Below are 23,096 nucleotides of genomic sequence, written 5' to 3' on the forward strand. Positions count from 1 at the left end.
GATTTCACTACATAAGAATCCGCAACCTTATGATACCAAAGTTTCATATCTTGTTTCATATCTTGTAGGATACCTGTTACTAATGACTTACCGGCATAATTTGTTCATATCTTGTAGCATTTATAGTACCGGTTCTTATAATATAGGAGGAAAAAATTCTCATACCAGCCGATTTCATCGCATTGCACCCATGTTGAGTACATTTCTCATTTGCTAATTAAAATATGTTAATCCAAAACATCCCAATGTAAGATATGGTGTATATATAAACAGCACATAGCACATACGCTAATCACATTTTCATATATCAATGTAAATATATAGTATATATGAGAAGTAGTGATAATCACATTTTCATATATCAATGTAAATATATAGTATATGTGAGGAGTAGTGAGGAGTAATTGAGGAGTAATTGAGGGTGAGTGATCAAATTGACATTAACAACAATGAGGAGTAGTGAACCCTTTTTATAGTACAAAGTTACAAATGATTCGAAACTAAAATAATAGTCAAACCAGAAAAATAAAACTGCTATGCTTTAGTGTAACCGGTTACGAAAAACAGCATAACTGGTTACACCAACTGAAGTGCTAAAAACAACAGTTTCAACAATTTTTCCACCTGAGACATATCTTAGTCTTCCAATAACTGTCCTTTTCTGGCTTAGTTCCAATGCAGATTCCAAGAATCGTCCATAAACTTCGCAGGATCCTCATGAAGAAAGTCACACTTATCACAATTGCAATATTTCTTGCAGATCTACATCTTATGAATGATTTTTTGATGGCCATTCTGATTCCCGCCCAATCGCAACTGTTCTTCTGTACGCGGACCTACAAGCTCCTGCCAGTTTGGTGGTGGCTGCCTTATCTCATCAACCCCATGAGTAAAGGTACAATTTTCACCGTTTTTATAGCTACCAAACCCGAACTTAGTACAAATACGGGTCTTGAAAAAAATGTTGCCCAATCTTCTCTTTGGAGGAGGTTGCTTGTTGTCTGGAACTCTTGTCCTTTTGAAAGAATGGGAACCATCGGATGTTGAACGTGGTTCAAAGCGTTGGTTGCTCATCAGTAATGGAGGCGTCACCTCAATGATATCGCTGCTGCTCGATGATGAGAATTGCGTTGGTGACATCTTGACCGTTGGAATGTTGTCTGAATAATAACTCATGGTTGCTGATAAAACTAAAAACAATATTGAATAAAATCAGTAAAATTTTGAGTCTTATTGATTTGATTATCGTTATCATGAGATCATAAAATTTGGAACCGAGTAAAAAACTTTTATCAAGATGGTTACGAGGTTCAAGGTTTGGTTTGGTTCTTTCGGGAGAATTTTGAGTCAGGTTTGGGTACGTTTGTTTGAACTTTGAAAAAAAAGTGAAAAAAGTATATATAGTAAGCAATTTGAAGGTTTAAGGTTTTTTGTGGGGTTAACAAAAAAAACCTAGTTGCTGTTACAATCCTGGTGGACTAATCACTAATCATTGCCATTAATTAAACTACTAGGGGGTGCGGGTAAAATAAAAGGAGTAAGAGAAACACTGATGATTACTTTTCAATAACCGCCCCAAGTTTTGAGATTGCACTACTAAAGTATTTGTTTCTGTGTAGAAAATTGAAGGGTTTCATCTTAGTTCAATAAGTAAGTACTCCCTCCGTCGCCGTCGCAAATTATAAGAGAAAAAAACAAAATCATGTTTATTAAGAAAAGTTAAAACACAATTATTTGACTTATATTTTTTTTGAAATAAAGTGTTTTGGAAGATGTAAATAAAATTCTAATTGGTTATTGGTTATTGGTTATAGAAATGATGAGAGAGAACGTAAGTTAAATGCAATTTACATTTAATTTTACCTTGAAAGAAATGAAAGGTGGTTTTTTCTCTTATATTTTGGGACAAGAAAAATACATTTTTTTTCTCTTATATTTTAGGACGGAGGAAGTATTTTATTAAGGATTTTGATGAATGATTAGGAGTTAATGTGATTGAAGTTTAAAAAGAAATGAGAATATACGAATAGTAAAGTAGTCAATACAACATTCCAAAGTAAAATATTGACATGTAAATATATCCATAAATATAAAATTATTCAAAAGAATGAAACTATATAAGAATTTCCACTCTATGCGTTATTTGGAGCCTACAATGTTTTTCTTTTTGTATAAGATCGTGAGATGATCACGGAAGTGTTGTGATATTCACACTTGTCGAGTCGATTTTCAAGTCATTTTCTGTATGAGTTAATAATTGAATGATCATACATGGATGAACTCCTTATTTATATAGATGATAAACTCATAGATATATTAAAGTTTGTTCTAACATTTCTTGAGTATATAATTGATATCATAATATAAGTGTGATGATAAATAACAAAAATAAGTGGTATTTAGAACGAGTTATGGAGTTATTCTCTTTATGTCATTAAACTAATTAAGATGCATTATTACAGTAGGTCAGAGACTTTGATACTAAGTTCCATTCCCTTTTGGTTAGGAAATAAACAATGATACCAATAATCAAACCTAGTAATGTGATTCACCAAGCAGCTTTCATTTGAAATTACAAAAATCACAAGTAAAAGCGAAAGCAATATGAAAAAACTAAAGTGTATGAGTTATTAATCATCAAATTAGTAATGCAAAAATGCTATTATCAAATCTTGATAAGAAAGGTCACACAATTTTTGTATCTCTTGTAAAAAGAAACATTCAAATTATTGTTGTATCACATATACTTATTCGTCATTCATAATTATTAAATGTTGCAGAAATATTATTTGCTCTTTAATTATGAATATTAATGACTAGTAAGATTGCAAACATCATTAAAATCTTTTAGATGTTCCTTGAGATCATACACATAACCCCTTTAATTTTAAAATATTTTTGGGTTAAATGTAGGATACTCTCTGCCTCTTTCTAACCAATTTCAGATGATCTACGTTTTTGCGGTCACAGATGCCATAATATAAGATCATATAATATGAATATTTGACCATACTATATTTATTTTTAGAAATATTGTATAGTTTGCTTCCCCTCTCATTGAACTTCAAATACCTATGATGCATGTATCACCAGTTTTTCTTCCTCAACATACTTTCTTAAGTTCCACAACATACACTATAACAAGATGCAAAATCAGGAAGAGCTGAAACAATAAATCTAAAACTTCTGTACATGATATCCACCCTGCAGCCTGAAAAGCAGTAAAGGCACCTAGAAACACCGAGAACCAGTAACCAGGACGAAATACACTAATTCAATAACAGAATACATAGTTAACTGTATCAGTAATACACATCCATTCACCCAAACAGTAAAGAAGGCGATTCTTTTACTTCTATTAAGGGTCCAAGCACAACAACTAGCTCCAACCTGCTAAGCCTAACCTATCAGCAAGATTGTACATAACCAACTGATCCCACACAGGGCCAAAGAGGCGTTCCCCTCCAATGGAAAATGTAAGCGCCCAAGAACAAAGAACTGCCGAGAAAAGAGTAAACCCAACTGCAGACCCAACAACATCTGCACAAACATGTCCAACAAATCAAATAAAAGAGCTCTTCCACATAAACCCTAAAAGAGGTAAAAAATGTTGAAGAAATTCATCGTATTCCACCAAATAAACCCTAATTTCTAAAGCATTTAGACCCAAATTTTTACCAATGTTTTGCAATATTTCTACTAATTTTAAAAATTTAAAAAAAAATTGTGAAGAAATGAGAAAAGTGAAAAGGGGGAAATGGAAGATACATACATGGGCGAATGCGAGGGAAGGAGTGGGAGTGGCGAATAACAGGCCAGAAGTAGAAGCAATTGACGGCCCAAAGAAGAGGAAGAAGTGCGAAACCGAATTTGTAGAATCTTCGAGCGTACTTCACTGATTCTTCCTCCGACAGACCTAGTGAACCGTCGATCGTCGGCCAAACCGGCACCGATGAAGCCAGCGGATTCGGATTCGGATTGTTGGTGTGTGACTGTGACGGATCCATCACCTCCGATCTATGCTATTGCTAACCTAAGCGATGACAAAACTACACTCTTTCTTCCTTCTTCATCTTCATCTTTTATTGTGTATAATTAAATTGATTGTGACGTGTCAAAAAAAATTAATAATTATTAAAACACATTATCTTTAGACATAATTATAAGCGAAGATTCTCTTTTTAGATTCATTAATATATTTATTATTCAATCAATTTAATTTTTTTTTTTACTTATATGATCATTAACAACTTCTTTAATCTTTTATGTTAAAAAATTCTTTAATGTTGTAGGTTGGTTTATATTTTAGATTTAATCAAATTATAAAATTCAAATTTAAATTTCTGATAATAAATAAAAAATAATTTGTCACCACCTTATATTTTATCAAGGACAATTTTTTTATTGTCTGTTTTATCTTGGATAAAAAAAAATTTGACAATTTTTAAATGATTCATACAATTGACTAATCGATAAAATGTTAGATTTAAGGAAATAAAAGTGAAAGTCGTTAATAGGCGGATATTTCAAACTAAATGGAGTGGAGTGGAATATAACGGAGCGTAATGGTACAAAGCGGAGCGGAATGAATATTTCATTCTAATATTTGGACATTTTAAGATGGAATGTAATATAAAATGTTGTTTTGTCCAAATTGGATGGAACGAAAATAAGAATAAGTAATGAAATTGGATGGAATGCATTCCATCATGATCCGCTTCATTCCATAATTTTTTTATCAATCCAAACGATGGGATATTACATTATTCCATTATGTTGCATTCTGTCAATCTAAACATAGCCTTAATTCATTTCGTAGTTGTGCAAAACATTAAATGCAAGAGCGAGAGTTAGAATTGCGTGACATCTCATTTATTGTTCTTTATGGGCTAAAATACCAACCACTATTAAACTAAAAAAATCAGTGAAAGTCGTAAAAATCGTGAAAGGATTGAGGCTTTATATCATCTTAGACTTTTAATACAACTATTATGAGTTGGTTGGAATTTAAAGGGTTACTCTTTCCATCTTTATATGTGCTCTTCAAATCATTTTTTTAGCAAAATGGCGTGGATCTCAGAATAACACATTCTGGTTTGATTTTGGATGTGTCCGGAGATCGGACGCATGAAAGACATTTTTTGGATTTTCGAAGATGTGAGATGCAAACATAAGAATGGAAAGAGCAACCCCCGAAATTTATGTAACCAAAAGTTGAGGCGAAGGATCATGGTCCAACTTTTGGAGATGGTCAAACTTTTGATGGGAATTAGGAAAATTTTCGTCTAAATTAATTTTGGGGATTCTTCAATAAATTTCATGAACTCCCATACCTCTGAAAAAATTCTTAAAATACTTTTAGATTTTAAAATTCGGACACACTTGAGCTACACAACAAAATCTGAAACACACTAAAGAAAATGGTAAGAACAAAACTTAATCACACCACAAAGTCATCCTAATAAAAAATGCAACGATGTTCATGAGTGTTTTCGGATTTTGAAATCCATAATACACCATGTTATCACAAAACCAGAATCACAAACTTATCCTAGGAGATTTTTTGGATTTTGAAATTCGAAAAATGCCCTGTTATCGAAAAACCATAAGCAAATTCATGATCACTTACAAGAGATGAAGAAAACACAAATTAACATTAATATTTGTTATCACAAACATAAAATACGTAACATTACCTAAATCTTTGTTAACATAAATCTAACATGACATTTGTCGATTAAGAGATGGTTTCAGATGTGTCAACATCTTTAGAATATTGTCGATTGATCTCTATCGCATCGACCTCGATCGACCCTTTGTTACGTAATGCTGAAATTACTCCACATAACTCTTAAATCTTCATTCGTCTTCAACTCAAAATTTTTGAAATTCACTTTTCCTTCATTATCAATTGAGGGTGAACGATACCCAATTTTAATCACCTTTTGATTGTCTGGGTAGCGCAAGAGATTATATAGTTTGGATTTCATAACTACAAAAGGGGTATCCTATGTGACCCTAAATTCAAGAAGATGGCTCATGTCGTTGAAGTACACAGATGCGAGATACCAATGTTGAGAAATTGCTAGTTGTTTTTTATTGCTACATCTACATATGAGACATGTTTATACAAGTTTTAGATAAATAAGGATCATACAAAAGCTATCATGTCTCTATCCAAAAATTAAAATTCGGATTCAATTCGATGTTTGATGGAGATTGAAATACAAAGTGATCATTTTATGTTTGAAATAACACAATAAATATGGTTTGTCCGTATATTAAAATCTGGAGTCATGCATTACAGAATCTGATTTTGCAGAAGTATATGATTTAGGAAACACATTTCCAATCAAATTCAATAGTGCGGTATTACGATCGGCAACAATCACATGTGGCATGTTTTCTCAGTCTTTCAGCATAGTCTAAGATACTTATAAAGTCCACGTAACATTGTCCTTTTTTTCACTTTTCAAAAATGCAAATCCAACTAAAAAATTCATATCAATAGAAGTAACACCAACAATTTTTAGAAGTGGTAGCCTCTATTAGTTAGTCTTATATGTTGAATCAATAATGAGAACAGTGGAAAAATGTTGAACAATTTGATGGAATCAAGATGAGTCTAAAATATATTTGGAACGGTTTTTCCATCCTCAGAGACTCTATACCTAGATACATAATGATCCTCATCCAGAAGCTTCAACAATTGTTGCATTTCAGATCTTTGGACCTTTTATCGCCTTATTGTTTCAGGTGCGAACATTGTACACTTGTCTTATATTTACTTTCGGGGCTTTTTCTTTTCAAAATTAATAGTATGTTTTTGGGCTGGACCATGTTCCATGTCAAGTCAGAGACAATTTTCTATCATTTTGAACTCATACGACATAGAATGGATTGACCAACTAACTTGTAACATAAACCATGATTATGTATACTATGTATTATTCACCCTACAAATCACACTAAATGTCCATGTATTATTCACCCAACAAATCACACTAAATGTCCATGTATTATTCACCCTGTGGTACATGTGCGACTTAAAAGGACACTCACATTTCCTCACTTCGGTGTCATATTGCGTTTCAACTTTCGGATAGGTGCTCTATACTTGCCACTTCTTTAACGTTTCATTGTCACAAATATTTGTCTTCTATCAGAACCTCAATCCGACCTCCCGGTTACAATTTCAATTCCTAATTTTGCAGCCTCAATACGAACCCATTGAAACATATGTTCAATCAGGATTCAATTTCTAAACACATTTGACAGAATCTGAATTTCAAAAGCCAGGCGTAACGTACATATTTCAACTCAAAAAACAAAATGATCTAAAACAATAATCAATGTCATACATGTACATTACCTGCAATTACAACTTCTTGTACTCTTTTTAATGCCAAAATATAAATTAAAAAAAGAATTGTTTTAAAATAAAAAATTTGAGTGACAATAGAAAAAAAATTGTAGAATTTAAAAAAAAAAAAAAAAACTGGTATACATGTAATGTGGAAGTAAAATTCATTTTTTTCACTTAAAATTTCGGAGATTTTTATTCAATAAACTCCAAATATATTTTAGACAAAAATGAGTGTGACTCTCCAAATTATGTCATTGGTGAGTCTATATTTCACATTCTTCCAAATTTCCAGTTCTTGTCCAAGTTATGTCATTGGTGAGTCTTTATTTCACATTCTTCCAGATTTCCAGTTCTTGTCTTTGGTTTGTAAGGCTATAAAAGGTAATGCTCTTTGTAGGGAATTTACTTTTATCATAATTTTTAACATTATTCAGAATTTATATAATATATGAAATTATAATTAGTTTTTAGATTTTTAATTAATAAAATTTTTAATTAAATTTTGTCCTCATAATTTATTGTTTAAAGTGATGTTGAAAAAAATATATGTAATATAATATTTTGTTTATTAATATTGAGAATTTCTTCAACCACCTCCCAACCTTCTTGGCCACCTCCGGTGAATTTACCACAATACCCCTTGTTTCGGAAGTTCATTTCCGAAACGGTACTTTTTTTTGGAAAAAAGGTGTTTTCGGAAATGAACTTCCGAAAACGTGTTTTTTTAATATAAAATATTGATTTCGGAGATGCATCTCCGAAATAAAGTCACTTTTCAGAAAATGTGGTGTTTCGGAAGTTCATCTCCGAGCGCACCCCCTTGGAGGAATTCGGAAATGCACTTCTGAAAATAGGTCTGGACAGAAGAAAATGAACAATTCGCTTTATTTAATCGGGTGAAAATTACAACGATAATATTACATAAAATTAAAGTTACATATTGTTAAACACGGGTAGGTGGGGATGAGAGAGTGGTGGGGAGAAAAAAAGGCTTCCAAATTTCAAAAGATTTATTTATTATTTTAATAAAAATACGTACAACTGAAAGTAACAAATGACGGAGGAGGTGTAACCGGAGCCGAAACATATGACGGAGGAGGTGGATGTCCGGAGGAAGAAGACCCGGAGGTACGTCCACCGCGAGACAAAGGAGCCAATCAATGTAAGCTATAATTTATCATTATCATCAGGGGACGTCATTACAAAAAATTGGAAAAAAAATCTTATTATTTTTAATCTTGATTTTTTAGAAATGACCTCCCCAGATGATAATCATAAACTATAGCTTACATTGATTGGCTACTTTGTCTCGTGGTGGACGTATCTCCAGTTCTACTTCCTCCAGACATCCACCTCATCCGTCATATGTTCCAACCCCGGTTACCACTTCCAAAAACTAACATGATAAATCCAATACAAATACACTGTGCGATACAATCCGAAATCAGAACAAAACAAAACAAAAACATGTTATTCTGCCCGACGAGCGTTACAAAATACACATCAAACAAAAAAAACACGTTATTCTTCCCGACGAGCGAACTCCTCCGAATGAAGATAATTATACCAATCCTCATCCCACTCAGTCTCAGAACCATCAGCGTTGATCACGACTCTCACGCCTGAAGATTGAGCTTGAGCATCCGGGCCCCGGGCCCCCTGGGAACGAGAAGTAGAGCCGGTCGAAACCTTCTTCTTCTCCTTCACCTCCTTCACCTCCTTCACCTCTTTCACCTCTTTCTTTGAAGAATCCTTTCTTCCCTTAGCGCCCTCTCTAGAAGACATGTTCCTGTAAACAATTGAAATCGATTAATATGCGAGACAAAATAAAAAACAAAAAAATTTGTACTTCTGATACATTTCGGAAGTTCATTTCCGAAAACTGGGATGGAGGTGTTTTCGGAAATGAACTTCCGAAACACCCCTGCGATGCAATTTCCTGCAACTTCCATGGCAGACCCCTAAATCAACCTTCAAACCAAATCAAAATGCTTCTAAACAACCTAAATACTACTAACAACCTAGCCATATATCATTTATGCAATTAAAACCCTAAATAACATGCATTTGAATAATAGATCTAAAAATTTCAAAACTTACAAAGTGTTAGGATTGAGGGCTTTTGAATGTTGTTTAGCAGTGTGATTGGAGCCTTGATGCAGCTTTGGAATTCTGTTTGCACAAATTTTCGCCTCTGCCACTTTTTGTTTTGATTTAGGGTAAATGATTGGGGGAGGGGGAGTGTTTTGATAAATCTGCAGAAATCGCAGTATTTCGGAAGTGAACTTCCGAAATAATTGTTTCGGAAATGAACTTCCGAAGTAAGTCAATTTTTTAAAAAAAAACACGCGTTCGAAAATGAACTTCCGAAGCAGGGGTAGTTTTGGTTTTTCGCAGGTGACCACCCATAGGGAGGTGGGTAAAGAAATTTTCTTAATATTTATATGAAACTTGAAGAGAAAAAAATAGTTACAATCATTACACTCCACGATCTTTCGAATATGAACCAACTTTAACTTTTTAATAATCGAGTCAATTTCATTGACAATTTTTATGTTAGGAATAGAATTCAAGGAAAAAAAGAAGAGCAGAAATATCGATTAACTTCAAATGAATTGTGATTTGTCATATAAGCTTTGATGCTTTCTCTTTAAAATCTAAAAGATAGAATAAATAAATATATAGTAATTGAAAACCAACAAAATGGAATAAACAAACAATCTTGTCTATAAATTATGACTATCTTATTAATATAATTTCTAAACTATTACAATAAACTAAAGATACAATAAACTTCATCTTACTATTTAGTCTTTCAATTTTTTTCTCTTTAAATTAAAGTGTCCATTAGTAGTGTATAAATATTCCATTAGTAGTGTATAAATATTTTTCTCTTGATTATGATTATGAATAGATAAAATATTAGATATCAAGAAAGATGATCCTTATATCTAATATATCTAATGTCATAAGATTTTGCCAGGAGATTTAACCTCCTACATTATTTACTTATCAACAAGACACAACTCTCAATAAAATAGTTTAGGATAAAAGAAAAAGTACAGAGAATGTGACCCTTTGTCTCAAGATGCAAGATGCACTTTTTTTCATTTCCATGAGAATTTTAGCTTTAAATAATTTGTTAAGTGATACATGATACATGAATAAGGTTGGACACAAATATTTCTTCCAGTCCTGCTATCAATGCAATCCAAGCAACTCTTCCCCAATTAGATTAAAAAACTCACTCAAAGAGAAGCAATCACCAACTCGCACCAATCACATCTTTTCAAGGGTGGGAAAGTTAGTTTAACTGATATCATCATCATCATCTCTTTGATGACACATCAAAACCAAAAGATTGAACTTTTAACTTCGTAGCTGAGATAAATTCCTTATATTGCTCTTCAAGTTTGAGATCTCTCACGAATTTTGGCTCTCGCAAAAAGTACTCCTGCCAAAAGACCTGCAATTTCCATTTCTACCTTCAGTGTTGAAATAAGAATGTAATTCAAACATGTACATGTTTACTCTATAATAATGATAATAAATGCAAACTTTCAGTTAATACAAAAAACTAACCAAATAAAATGCTCGCAGAGTTTTCCAAACTAGTAGGAACTTTAAACAGAAAGATGCCAGCAATTGAAAGTGGTATCTTATTCAGTGAACCTACAAGACTGAAGATCGCAAACTAGTTATTAGACATGTTGTATAGCATGGTATTAGGAAACTGAAATCAAGTATGAATTTATCTTCTCTAGAGAGCAACAATGATCGCACCTGTAAGTTGTAGCCCCTGTCTGATGAAGAAACCACATCGATGTGAAGCTAATTGCTAGGCCCAAAATTCCACTGAATGTTACCACTAGCCAAAAGCTAGGCAATCTTAGAAGAGGCCTGTCAATTGAAATATATTACTATTGTTTAATAATGAGATTTGCAAAATGAAAATGAAAGGGATAGCTTTTTTACATAATGACATTACATAGTCTTTGATAAGAAGATGAAAACATGTGAAGCACATAATGACTTCAAAGGCAAAATGTGGGAGAAAACTCACGTGCTTAGGAGATAATCCACCTCACTGAATACTAAAATCAGAAAAATTCCCAGAGGCAAAGAAAGAGTGTTGTTCAACAAGACCATTGAAAACTCATTTAAATTTCCAGATTTTGTATATTGCTTTGCCGTATCCATGACCCTTCGTAGGGTCAGCTGCAGCAATAAAAAACAATCAACTAATCAGCACACTTAATTAAAAGCTAAAACCTTTTCTGTTAAGTGTAAATTTTATTTAAAAAGCACCCAGAAAACAACAGAATGGTAAGAAAAGTAAGTGCATCAAAAAAAAGAATGAAACTTATTATATAAATAAATGAAGCTTAATCATAAAGCACTAATACTCACAGAATATGATGCAGTTAAGAAACAGTTTAGTGTCTGCCACACATAGCCAGTTGCATTGAAAGAGAGATCAGTAATCCCTCCAGTTATTGCTGAAATGATCTGCAGGGAAAAGGGAAGAGTCACTCGGTAATACAAAAACGTGTTTGCTATGATTAGAGAAATAAAACATTCCGCACAATGAATCAACCTTTGACAACTACAATAACCAGGGATGGTTGTAGAAGATGTAATAAATAATAAACAAACCACGACTTATAAGGTAAAACATGTGAGTGCTTTACCAAACATATTACAAGTTTCTTAATGTCAAGCTCTTAAACATACCATTAGAAATAGAGCGGCCCAGACTCTGCCTTCGTGCTGCTTCTTGAACAAGTACATTTCACCAACGGCGGTTATGACATTCGTAACATTCTTCAAGACTGTCACCATAGCTACATTAATGTATTTCAAACTGCATACAATACAAATGAATAAGCAAAATAATACACTCAAGCAAGAGAGATAGAAACTGCTCTGTGTAATGTAAATCCATAAATTGACACCGGAAAGATTGAAATGTGAATATCACATGTTTGGCGATTAAACAGTTAACATCCTTTAGAGTTCATAACTTGGATGCTCCCCAAAAATGGGCAAAACAATTCCTGGATGTATATCAGCTTAAAGTTTCAATTTCATGATTACACCAGACTACTCAAATGAAATCCCTCTGAACACATTCCACATACTAATACTTCTTAATAAAATCAATGCAGTTTCACACTCATCATCAAACAGAATTCCATTCTTTTCACAAAATCAACTCAATTTTGTACCTACCAATAAACACTATTTCGGAAAGTTTACTTTTAAAAAAACTGGAAGCATATGAAAGATTACAAAAACCAAAGCCTTATGCAATGATGGGGACATTTATCAAATGATGCCATAACATCTTATCATAAATAATGTCTAATGACAAACCATTTAAATCCAAATCCTTAATGGTTTGTTTGGCCACGTGCCTACAATTTTTTCCTAGGCCTCTTCTCTAACCATTGAACTATCTTCCAACTAGTCTATCCGCCTTACATGTTCTTCTCCCAGTCCTTCAAAAAATGCTCAAATCACCGAAGCAGAGAGTATCATTTGTGACCCTAACTTTCCCTCTAAAGGTTTCATTAGACATATGTGCGCGCCTCCTGCTATTAGAAAATCAGTCACAAAGTATCCTCCCCCGTCACCCCCTTTGTTAGCTTATCGGTATATTGCCAAGTAGCACTAGCGCTGACACTTCTAATTGAAGGTGTGTCCAGTGTCTGACAGGACACAGGCACATATGATTACTTTCAATTAATTCATTTTCTGAAATTATTACCGAAGTCGACTCGTGCTTTAAGATATAATGTAAAGATAAAAGAAAGCATTATAATAGGCAGAAAGTTGAAGAGTTGATACCTAAACATGCTTGTAATTAGCATTCCAACAAATATAACATTGACAGGAAACCAGACTCTAATCAATTTCCATGTGAGTGGTTCAGTTGAGATTAAACCCAGAAGACTCAACACAGAAACAATAATCACCGAAATCAAATTCTGCATCAACAAAACCATCAACCTTCACATCATTATTAAACTATAAAGTAACCAAAGTTAGAGAAAGATAAAAAGCACACAAAAAAGGGAAATAAATAAATAAACAAATAAATTACCTGATAAACCATCAAAGAAATTCCAGCATTAAAATCATAACTAGAAAGTACAATTTTGTTAACTAAAATCATTCCACAAGAGGAAAGACAATAAGCAAGTCCAGATAATAACGCTTGATTATGCACTTTAACAACCCTTCCATTTCTCGAGCCTTTCTCTTTGCTCTTTTCCAGCAACTTTCCGTTTTCTTCGTCAGGTTCACCATCCGAAGAAGACTTCATTTCAAGCTCACGGCGGTGCGAATCGCGCCACGGCGGTGGTGGTGGAGGTCTGCTCCGGCGAATGAGTTGTTGAGTAAAGGAAAAAGGTGAAACGGTGAAAAGATTCGTTTTTGAGAAACCCTTGTTTGTTTATGATCGAGGCATCAAGGGTTTCTAATAAAGAGGGAAATATTCAAAAGTTATAAGGTTCTTCTTCTTGTGTTCAATTATGTCTGTGATTTCGATTTCTAGTTTGTGTGTAATGGTGTTTATCTTAAATATATAAATAATCATAGCCTTTTATTCATTTTTTTAAGGACTCTCAAATACAAAATAAATAAATAAATAAGACTGCATCGTGCTCACGTGAAAAACTCCATACTCAATTTAATCTCTAATTATTAATGCGAGAGAAATGACAAACCAGCCATCACCAAATTTTTTTCACAGTATATCCAAATAATGGTACCAATGGTGTGCCAAAAATAAATACATGTTACTTATATTTTCTTTAACAGTATGTATTTATATAAATGGTGGTTGAGTAAATGTTAAGAAAGAAAAAAAATTAACAATTTATTGAATGGTAAATTAGATACGGATATTTTTTTTACATAAATAAACTAAGTTGTCCTTTTCAATTACTGTTAGGGATGAAATTATTCTTTTAAAATTATTATTAGAGATTTAATTGTTTTTTTAATAGTGATCAAAGTTGTTTTAGTATTGTTTTTTCATAAGCTAAATTTTTTTAAGATCAAATTGAGTCTCAAGAGTTTTATTTTTAGACTAAGTAAATCTTTATTCAAATAAATAAATAATGATAATAATGAGAAAGCACAAATAGTTTTTTATTCAATAGTGGTTGTATCAAAAAATAAGGCAACTTGTTATCTAAGTGTTGACTTTATGGCACCATTTTAATTAGAAAAGTATACATACCTACCAAGTTGTTTATGTGACCAAAATGAATTTCATTGAAAATAGACTTATATCAGCTAGAATCCACTAACTTATGGCGTGCTGACATTTCTGCAATGAATTATGAAAGGAATATCACCTAATTTTTGCGTTTCAGGTCAAAGTTCTAATGCTTTTATGATACTAGACTTGTTCTAAGTTTTCAGTTACACATCAACTAAAAAAATAAAAGTATGGCAACCATAGCTTTCCATCATGCTGAGTTTTATTTTTCAAAGGAGAAAAATAAAATGTGATACTGTGATGTAACCTTTCAATCATGCTGAGATTCGTTTCAATGCTTGACAAAAGACATATTTTCAGATACAAAGAGGACTTGTTTAAGAATTAATCTGGTTAATATAAGCAGATTGTCTGGCTTCGATGAAACGTCTTATGCTTGCTGCATCTCCATGCATGACTACCTTTCCATCTTCCATGTAGATTGCACCATCTGCATACTCTAGTTCTTCCAAACGATGGGTGACCCATAATGCTGTAACTTCTTCAGAAGTATCCAGACAGTTTCTAACAGCTTTGATAACGCCAACCTTAAAGGGAAAGTGCAAAATATATATCAGTAAGGGTTGGTCTTACGCCGAAACGTCAAAAGCCCTCATATTCACAAGTAAGAAAAAGTAAAAAGTTATACTATGTCAATTTCATCATTAGGACAGAACCATGATCTAATGACAATGATGGCATAGAACATCGCAATTTAAAGATCACCTGGTCAGTTTCATCTAGGAATGTTGTGAGTTCATCCAATAACAGAACTTTACAAGCTTCTGCTAGAGCACCAGCAATGGCAACCCTCTGCTTCTGGCCACCACTCAGAGTTTGGACAGATCTCTGATCATTGCAACAGAGGGAAAATTCGTTTATTATACGTACAATTCACACATTTGTTTTAGCATTCAAGTCAAAGTCCATACTACCTTCATGTAGTCAGCTAAACCAACAGCATGTAAAGCTTGGGACACCCTAGATCTGACTTCATCATCGGCCAAATTGATTTTACCAAGACCAAATGCAACATCAGAATCGACTGTAGGCATCACCACCTGCAACAAATGCAATACAATTATACTACACACTTTACAGACTTATTATTATTAAATAGACCTTACATACACTGATGCACATTCAAGTTGTACAGTTAAAATTGGTGGATCTTTTTCAGTAATTATAGATTGATAATAAAATCAAGTTTTTGATTTTCCATTTTGTGTTGTGAATGGTTTTTTTTCTTTTTGGATCATAACAGTTTTATCTGCGCTGCAGACATCAAGATAACATTAAAATGAAGATTCACTTCAAGTGTATTTTAGCAAATATATCTAATTGAATGATTCAAATTCATAAGAAAGCACCATTGACAATGAAACTCTTATGATCAGTTGTTATTAATTAAAGCGTGCAGAGAAGATAAATCAAGTATATTTATTGTGCTCAACAATAAAGGAAAATTTACAGGAAGGTTTGGAGAAGAATTGACATGGAATGCAGTAAACTAAGTTAATCTCCTCTCTTTTCCCTTTCACAAGGCACCTTGTATCAACTTTAACAAGACCCCTGTTAAATGTCATACTGATCAATAAATAGTTTCCATTTTTTAACTCCTAAACCAATGCCCTTAAGTCACCATAAACTAGACCCCTGTTAAATTACTAGTGAAAACATTTTCTCCAACTAAACCTGTCATTGCCACTTCTTAAACTTTTAGATGCTAAGGAAAAAAAAGGCACATTTCTTCAGAAAAAAAGATTACAGAAAATCAAGTAACGACAATCAAAACACTAGAATGTTGATCAGGTACTAGTTGATGTTAGCCTGGACTCAGATCAGTGGCAATGGCAATAAAAACTGTGGAAGGGAGTGTTTGCTTGCAAAATAAACAAATAAGGCAAATGGAAAGGTTGGAAAATGCCTCGAAGTTGGCTTGAGCAGATTAATTATAGTTAGCCATGTTAAGGGATAAATAGTGACTTTCCTATCCTGTTTTTCAGATCAAACTACTACATTTTAGACAAGCTATACAAATTTGAGTCTACAGATAGCAAGGAAGCAATAGCACGATATTAAAACGACACATATGATTAGTTATGATTCACTGACGATATTAAACTTTTACACTAGTATTGTATCAAAAGTAAATTCAAAATTGAAACTTCAAATTGTGTTCCTTTCACAATGAATCAATCAACCAGCAACAAAAAAAAAAAGCCAAACCTGATGATCTGGATTTTGGAAAACAAAACTTTTAGGTTCTTTCACATATACTGTTCCTGAAGATGGAGTCAATAGACCAGCCAAAATCTGCATGTAAAGCTCACAGTTACATTACTATTCTTAATTCTAATCACACCAGTTAGTATAGTTGCTTCTATGTTTACCTTCAAGAGTGTTGATTTTCCACACCCATTGGGTCCAAGAAGCATCCAAAACTGCCCAGAAGGAATGCGGAGAGAGCAATCTCTAAGAGCCTGTACATCCTTGGTTTGCCTCGCGGTGAATGAAAAATTCAGATTACGACCTTCAATTGCAACACTATCCACACTTTTACCCCTGCGAAATACAAACGCACAACCTGTTTGTGAAAATGCCCAAACGAAAATGAACTAAAACAAATCCAGAAATTAGATAAACCTAGTAGCAGCAGTAGGAAGTGTAGAATATAGAGGAGCAACACGATGCTGAGCGGTAATACTGAGAGAAGAGAGATTCATAGCATGAGTTTTTATTTTTACTATTTTTTTCTCTCTTTTCTTTTATTTCTCGTCAATTCCACGGCTATTTTATCAAATTATTATTATTCCTATTTTTTTATCTGATGTGGCATATTCTAATTAATCATTAATTCTATGTGATGCTATAGTGTCATGAATTTTTGTCACTAACTATAAAACAAAAGAGTATCATCTTATTTTCTTATCTATATAGTTTGTATGGCTTTGTGTCTCTCTTACTCTTCATGGCTTTCTGTGTGAATCTCTGCTACTACACTTCCTTCCCTTCTCTTTCACATTTTTCAAAAACATTGAGAAGGAAACATGGCCATTGTTCTTTCCCGTTGATTCGTGCAGCTCAAGCCGGTGAACCGGGTGGCAGTTCACAGCCACAGACTAAGAGTGATGCTTCCACATCCTCGTCTCAGTCTTCAACTCCTGCCCCTAAGGCTCTTCCCAAGAAACCTGTTTATTCCAGTGAGTCGACCGATCAATCACTATTTATTTGAATTTTGATGTTATATAGTGAATATTGTTGACTCTGATTCACTTTTGTTAATTTGTGGACAGTGAAGAAAGGTCAGATTGTGAGAGTGGACAAGGAGAAATATCTCAGTAGCGTCAATGTAAGAAGATGATTATTCATTGTTTCATTTATAGTAGTTATTTGAACTGTGAGGAATACTAACAGAACATGTACGAGGTTAATGTTTCAGTATCTTTCTGTTGGACACCCACCTTATTACAAAGGATTGGACTACATTTATCAAGACCGTGGCGAGGTAAACAAGTATGATAAACTTATGTATAATCACTTATATAATAAGCGTTTTTCTAATTGGAAGTGTTAAACTTGAATTTCTAGGTTCTGGATATGCGAATATTTGAAACAGGAGAGTATGCACTTGTAAGTAACTTACCAATGGTGTGCTATAGGAGTATATATAGTTTCAATTATGGTAAAATTGTCAAGTGTTTGCAATTAAGTCGGTAATATTCTGATACAAAAAGCTTACCCTTGCTTAACTCATAGATTGCATGGGTAGGAATCCCAACAGCTCCAGCTTGGCTTCCTACATACATGCTTATCAAGGTAATGTTTAACTTGTTCTGATGGCTGCTACAATCTAATAATAAACACTTGATTTCTTTTCAATTTAGTTGCTTTGGGAGCACTGAGTCTTTTCTTTTTTTACTGCAGTCAGAGAAGCTCAATTATGAGAGGCTATAATCTTTCAGATGGAGTGCAGAACTATGTAATATATACAATTTCATGTTTGCCTAGTTTTGTATGATTCAACTGGATTAATTTAAAATACCCCTGTGACACAAATAGGTCAAATAAAGCACTGAAATACAAGATTTTTGTTAGCATTATAAATTTACTAGGGCCCTTAAAGAGGATAGTCCACCAAAGGGGTTTTAAAGACCAATACACTGGCGAGGGTGAGGTATTCCTTGAAGTCTTAGGCCGTCCAAAATGGGCCCTGAAGTCGCTTAGATACACATATCAACTTGCCCGATTGGGCTTCACCCACTTCTCCACAGATGCGGGATATGATGTGTCCCATCACAACAGGTCCAAAGAGGATGTCAAAGAGGATAAACACCTCCCCCACGATCCAAGGAAGCACATATTCCTTCCTCCTCACATACCTGGTCAAGGAGAGTGGGTAACCTCTCTCTGCCCCAGATCCAGGGAAACCTCTATAAATACCTCAGTCTAAGGGTTGAGATAAGGATCCAATCCCATTATGCAAATACCACGTCCAGAGCTTTTCACCTTCCTGTGTGAGCTAACTCTAAATCTCACAAAAAATCCTAAAGGCCTTTGACAGCCCCTAATCATTAGGAGTTGCCATGTATTGTACTTTTAGCAAATACACAACTTATTTTCCATGTCTGAAAAGTAGAATGAATATCTCTACTAAAATTGCTAAACTGTAGAACCTGAGCCATCTTCTTCCCTCCCACCTTGCTGACTGACGACATCACGGATAAGGCACACTCTCTATGCATCAGAATGCTTCCATATACAATTAAAAACCTGTTTTTTTTGTTCCATAAGCTGAACTGTCAGATAGAACTTTTGTTGAGGATGGTGGAGAATAATGAATTTTCTTTTCCTGATATGATTTACCAAATAAGTCTCAGAATTGGAAAAAATTAAAAGTGAGCTTCACCCATTCTAGAACATTTTCCAAAGTATATATCAACTATGATGCGATCTAATAAATTTTAAAATCTCAGATGGGCTGTGCCTTTCCAACTTTAGACTCTTTCCCTATTGTGGAACAGGCTTAAGGCAGTTTAAAATGACAATCGGTAGTAGGTACTTCAAATATATAACTACAAAGATAAGTAATCATAGACAATGCTATAATACATTGTTTTCAATGTTAAAGTTCTATACATTGTTTCCTCCAATTCCTTGGTTAGTTATATGTATCTGATATACTAATTCTTACAAATAGTTCCAACTATCATTGAGAAAAGTTACCAAAAATCCAATATTCAAAAGGCTGCATATTTGCCAAAGTTGAATATTAAAATAAACATCAAAATAGTATTATTATACTATCATTTAGTCCTGTTCAGAATGCAACGTGCAAGTTTTTAAGCAAATATTAATAAATTTGAGAAACACTTAGCTGACAATATAACGTCTGAATTGTAAGTTCAATCATAGAAAATCAAACCACAAACCATCTAAAACAATGCATGATTGTCAACTACTTAAAATGCAATTCACAATAAGAGAACTTTAACTCTAAAACAAGTAAGAAGAACAACAATTAGTCAACTTGTATTCCATCAATCATTAACTTACAATGATCCGTGATGTCACAGGGAATCAAAACAAGTAGAAAATTAAAAACAAAAATATAAATTAACTTATGTTGAAGTTGAATCTCATTTTCAAGTGAGATAGCACAGCATAGCATCTTCATCGCGACATTAAGAACATGGTGATATCAAACTCTCAGTGTAGACTCTTGGCTCCATCTTATTGAGGTTTGGAATCTCAGGAATCTCAAAAGTACCTGTTTTCGCATTGTAAACAGCCAACTTCAAATTGAGATTCCTCCACTCATAACCATCGAATAGCACTTGATCATCCTCCGAAATATATACAACCTTGGTATAGTAATGAACAACACCCGGAATTTCCACGTAAGGAACACCATACAATTTAGTCCAAGACTCTTTATTTCCAAATTCTTTCATAACCCAAATATTCAAAAACACATCATTGTTTGCAAAGATGCTCAAGCAATCCCTTAACACCCCCAAAGTGAAATAACCCTTCTCCAAATTCGGCCGAGGAAGGTTTTGATACGACTCATTCTTCAAATCAAGAGAAACAATGATACTATAAGAACCACTCGAAACATCATATGCAAACCAATTAACAGCGCCGCTCACAAATACTCCTGGTGCAAGCATTGGATAATATGCAAAGTCCTTAATCCTCCTCCAATAGTCCGTACCCAAAGTATAAACATTAACTACTTTTTCTGAATGGTTAAGGAAAGAAATAGCAACAACCTTGTAAACATCATTGGTATGGTCATATCCAAAGCTGTATAAAGAAGGAAGTATGAAGCACAGACTCCGACACGGACACCGGGACACGACACGACACGGACACTCCGACACAGATAATGTTGAAAACATAGGACACCAACACCGCTACATATAAGCTAATATTTGAGTTTCATATATCCATATATTGATCAAAATTAATGTCTGAAATTCTTTATTGATAACATTGTTTCAATACATGTTTAACTCTTTTAGATGTGTGTGAGATTTGTCCAAAAAATATATAAATGTGATTTGAAGCAAAGAAATAAAACAAATTTTTGTTTGAAATATTTGTCTGAGTTGTCGGAAATTGTGGTATGAGTGTCATACGAGTGTCGGACACTGATTAAAAGAGTGTCGGAGCAAAGAAAAAAACCATTTTTTAGGAGACACTTGTCTGACTTTTCTGACACTTGTTTGACTTTTCCGACACGTGTCGTACGGGTGTCATACAAGTGTTTGACACCGACGCGTGTCGGACACCGTGACACGCCTACTCCTAGAGGTGTCCGTGCTTCATAGTCAAGGAACTTCTTCAAGGGAATAAATATTATTTTCCCATTCAGTGTTTAAAGGAGACAATCTATTGAATTTTCTAATATAAAAGGGTTCCACAAAACAGCAAAATGGTATTGGTGAGACAAAGGATGCCGTCGCAAGAGGAAATTTCCAAATAATTGTCGTCAGTCGGGCACTTGAGTTTCTTCGGTGTGATAGTAGAGTTTGATACATTGTTGAAAAAAGAGAGAATTGGGGAATGCCATAATTCACCTGATTGGCTCTTGGTGCTTAAGAGGAGGTGGTGTTGTTGCTGGCAAATCTTTGACATTTGAAGGTGCTTTTTTGAGAATTTGGGGTCTGAGATTAGAGAATTCCAGGACTTGCAAAGGCATTGGAGTTGCAGGAGTAGCTTCACAGGTAGTCTACATAGTATTTCTTCCACAAGTTCAAACGGAAGAGTAGGTAGGGCTCCGGTCAAGGTTGGTTCCTCTGTGGTTGGCAAAGAAGAAACGACGTTGTTCTCGCTGCATGGCGCCATTATTAGCAACCGTGTTTCCGACAGGTGAATGTGAATGTAGTTCATTCAGTGTGTTTTAAAGATCCGTATGTATTTTAGGAAACTAGAGTGGAGTTTGTTATAAAAAAAACTAGGTTCATTTTGTTACCGAACTAGAGTCTTTTTTTTTACACGTGGGAAAAAGAAAAGAAAAAAAAGCATAAAATTATTTTAGAAAATAAAGTTCCACAAGTATGAGTTGAGCTACCAACGAGTGATAATTCTAACAGAGGCTCTGCAAAGTACGCCGCATCATTAACAGTCTCATGTTTGTTAAATAATTTGTACGAGCATTATTCTTGCTCTTGAGAATTTCTCCTTCTTAGAAGCGGGAATATGTCACACGCATTTTCAAGAGTCATTGTCTATTGTATTATGAACAAATTCAAGTTTGTTAAGTCAGTTATGATCATCCCGAACATTATAAATATCATCTAAATTGTCTTTCCAGGTTAATTGAATAGGCATCAGGGAATTCAAACAAATGGAAAGCGCTTTCAGGCGGTCATAAACAGTCGGAGAAATATTAGTATGTAATGAATTGAAGTTCCAATTTCCATCCATATAAAGAGAACATGCCCCGCTAATTTCCCTACCACAGGCCAATTGGAAAACCAGAAAGAGGAGTCGTAAACTTCTAATTAAAATTCAAATTCATCTTTAAGAGCAGAGATAGGTTTCATAATTGCATTCCAAATAATTGATCTTAGTTTCTTTTTTATAATAAGGAACGATTCCTCACTAATGTACGTATGCTTCAAAACTTAGATCCATTGGGCATCACAATTTTGGTGGAGACCCCAAACTAGCTTACCCAACATAGAAGTATTGGTCTCTCTTGTTTTTTGGATCCTAAGATCACTCGGCTTTTTTAGCTTAGTAATTTTATTCCAGCCAACGAGATGCACACCAGAGTTTGAACTACCTTTCCACACAAAAAATCTTAGTCATCCTATCAATAAAATCACAAGTTGGTTAAGGTAGCCAAGCCAATTGCATATAATAATTTGGGATGGAGTTCAAAACAGATCTAACCAGGGTCAAATTACCAAACTTGTTTACCAATTTATGTTGTCAAGATGCTAACCT

General features: G+C 33.9%; 5 protein-coding genes across 5 annotated transcripts; 1 reads left to right on the forward strand and 4 right to left on the reverse strand.

Annotated features, from left to right (window-relative positions):
- Positions 1-3,146: 3,146 nt before the first annotated feature.
- LOC131638410 (probable gamma-secretase subunit PEN-2) lies at positions 3,147-4,073 on the reverse strand. Its single transcript, XM_058908971.1, has 2 exons — positions 3,773-4,073; positions 3,147-3,540 (listed from the first exon to the last, which is right to left on the reverse strand). The coding sequence occupies exons 1-2, from the start codon at positions 4,005-4,007 to the stop codon at positions 3,380-3,382; spliced, it is 396 nt and encodes a 131-aa protein (XP_058764954.1). The 5' UTR covers positions 4,008-4,073; the 3' UTR covers positions 3,147-3,379.
- A 6,166-nt stretch (positions 4,074-10,239) lies between these two features.
- LOC131638409 (GDP-mannose transporter GONST1-like) lies at positions 10,240-13,954 on the reverse strand. The gene is made up of 8 exons (XM_058908969.1): positions 13,473-13,954; positions 13,217-13,356; positions 12,101-12,230; positions 11,777-11,875; positions 11,430-11,584; positions 11,150-11,266; positions 10,949-11,046; positions 10,240-10,832 (listed from the first exon to the last, which is right to left on the reverse strand). The coding sequence occupies exons 1-8, from the start codon at positions 13,692-13,694 to the stop codon at positions 10,774-10,776; spliced, it is 1,020 nt and encodes a 339-aa protein (XP_058764952.1). The 5' UTR covers positions 13,695-13,954; the 3' UTR covers positions 10,240-10,773.
- Positions 13,955-14,841: 887 nt separating this feature from the next.
- LOC131638420 (ABC transporter I family member 10-like) lies at positions 14,842-17,426 on the reverse strand. Its single transcript, XM_058908985.1, has 6 exons — positions 17,283-17,426; positions 17,030-17,201; positions 16,866-16,952; positions 15,572-15,697; positions 15,363-15,485; positions 14,842-15,184 (listed from the first exon to the last, which is right to left on the reverse strand). The coding sequence occupies exons 1-6, from the start codon at positions 17,360-17,362 to the stop codon at positions 14,975-14,977; spliced, it is 798 nt and encodes a 265-aa protein (XP_058764968.1). The 5' UTR covers positions 17,363-17,426; the 3' UTR covers positions 14,842-14,974.
- A 139-nt stretch (positions 17,427-17,565) lies between these two features.
- On the forward strand, positions 17,566-18,724 carry LOC131638421 (NAD(P)H-quinone oxidoreductase subunit O, chloroplastic-like). Its single transcript, XM_058908987.1, has 6 exons — positions 17,566-17,839; positions 17,933-17,988; positions 18,079-18,144; positions 18,228-18,269; positions 18,396-18,455; positions 18,564-18,724. The coding sequence occupies exons 1-6, from the start codon at positions 17,608-17,610 to the stop codon at positions 18,591-18,593; spliced, it is 486 nt and encodes a 161-aa protein (XP_058764970.1). The 5' UTR covers positions 17,566-17,607; the 3' UTR covers positions 18,594-18,724.
- A 1,596-nt stretch (positions 18,725-20,320) lies between these two features.
- On the reverse strand, positions 20,321-21,989 carry LOC131638427 (F-box/kelch-repeat protein At3g23880-like). The gene is made up of 2 exons (XM_058908995.1): positions 21,867-21,989; positions 20,321-21,055 (listed from the first exon to the last, which is right to left on the reverse strand). Exons 1-2 carry the CDS (start codon positions 21,987-21,989, stop codon positions 20,321-20,323), a joined length of 858 nt encoding a protein of 285 aa, XP_058764978.1.
- Positions 21,990-23,096: the final 1,107 nt, after the last annotated feature.

Source organism: Vicia villosa, unplaced genomic scaffold (genome assembly GCF_029867415.1).
Source record: "Vicia villosa cultivar HV-30 ecotype Madison, WI unplaced genomic scaffold, Vvil1.0 ctg.002312F_1_1, whole genome shotgun sequence".
Taxonomy (NCBI): Eukaryota; Viridiplantae; Streptophyta; class Magnoliopsida; order Fabales; family Fabaceae; genus Vicia; species Vicia villosa.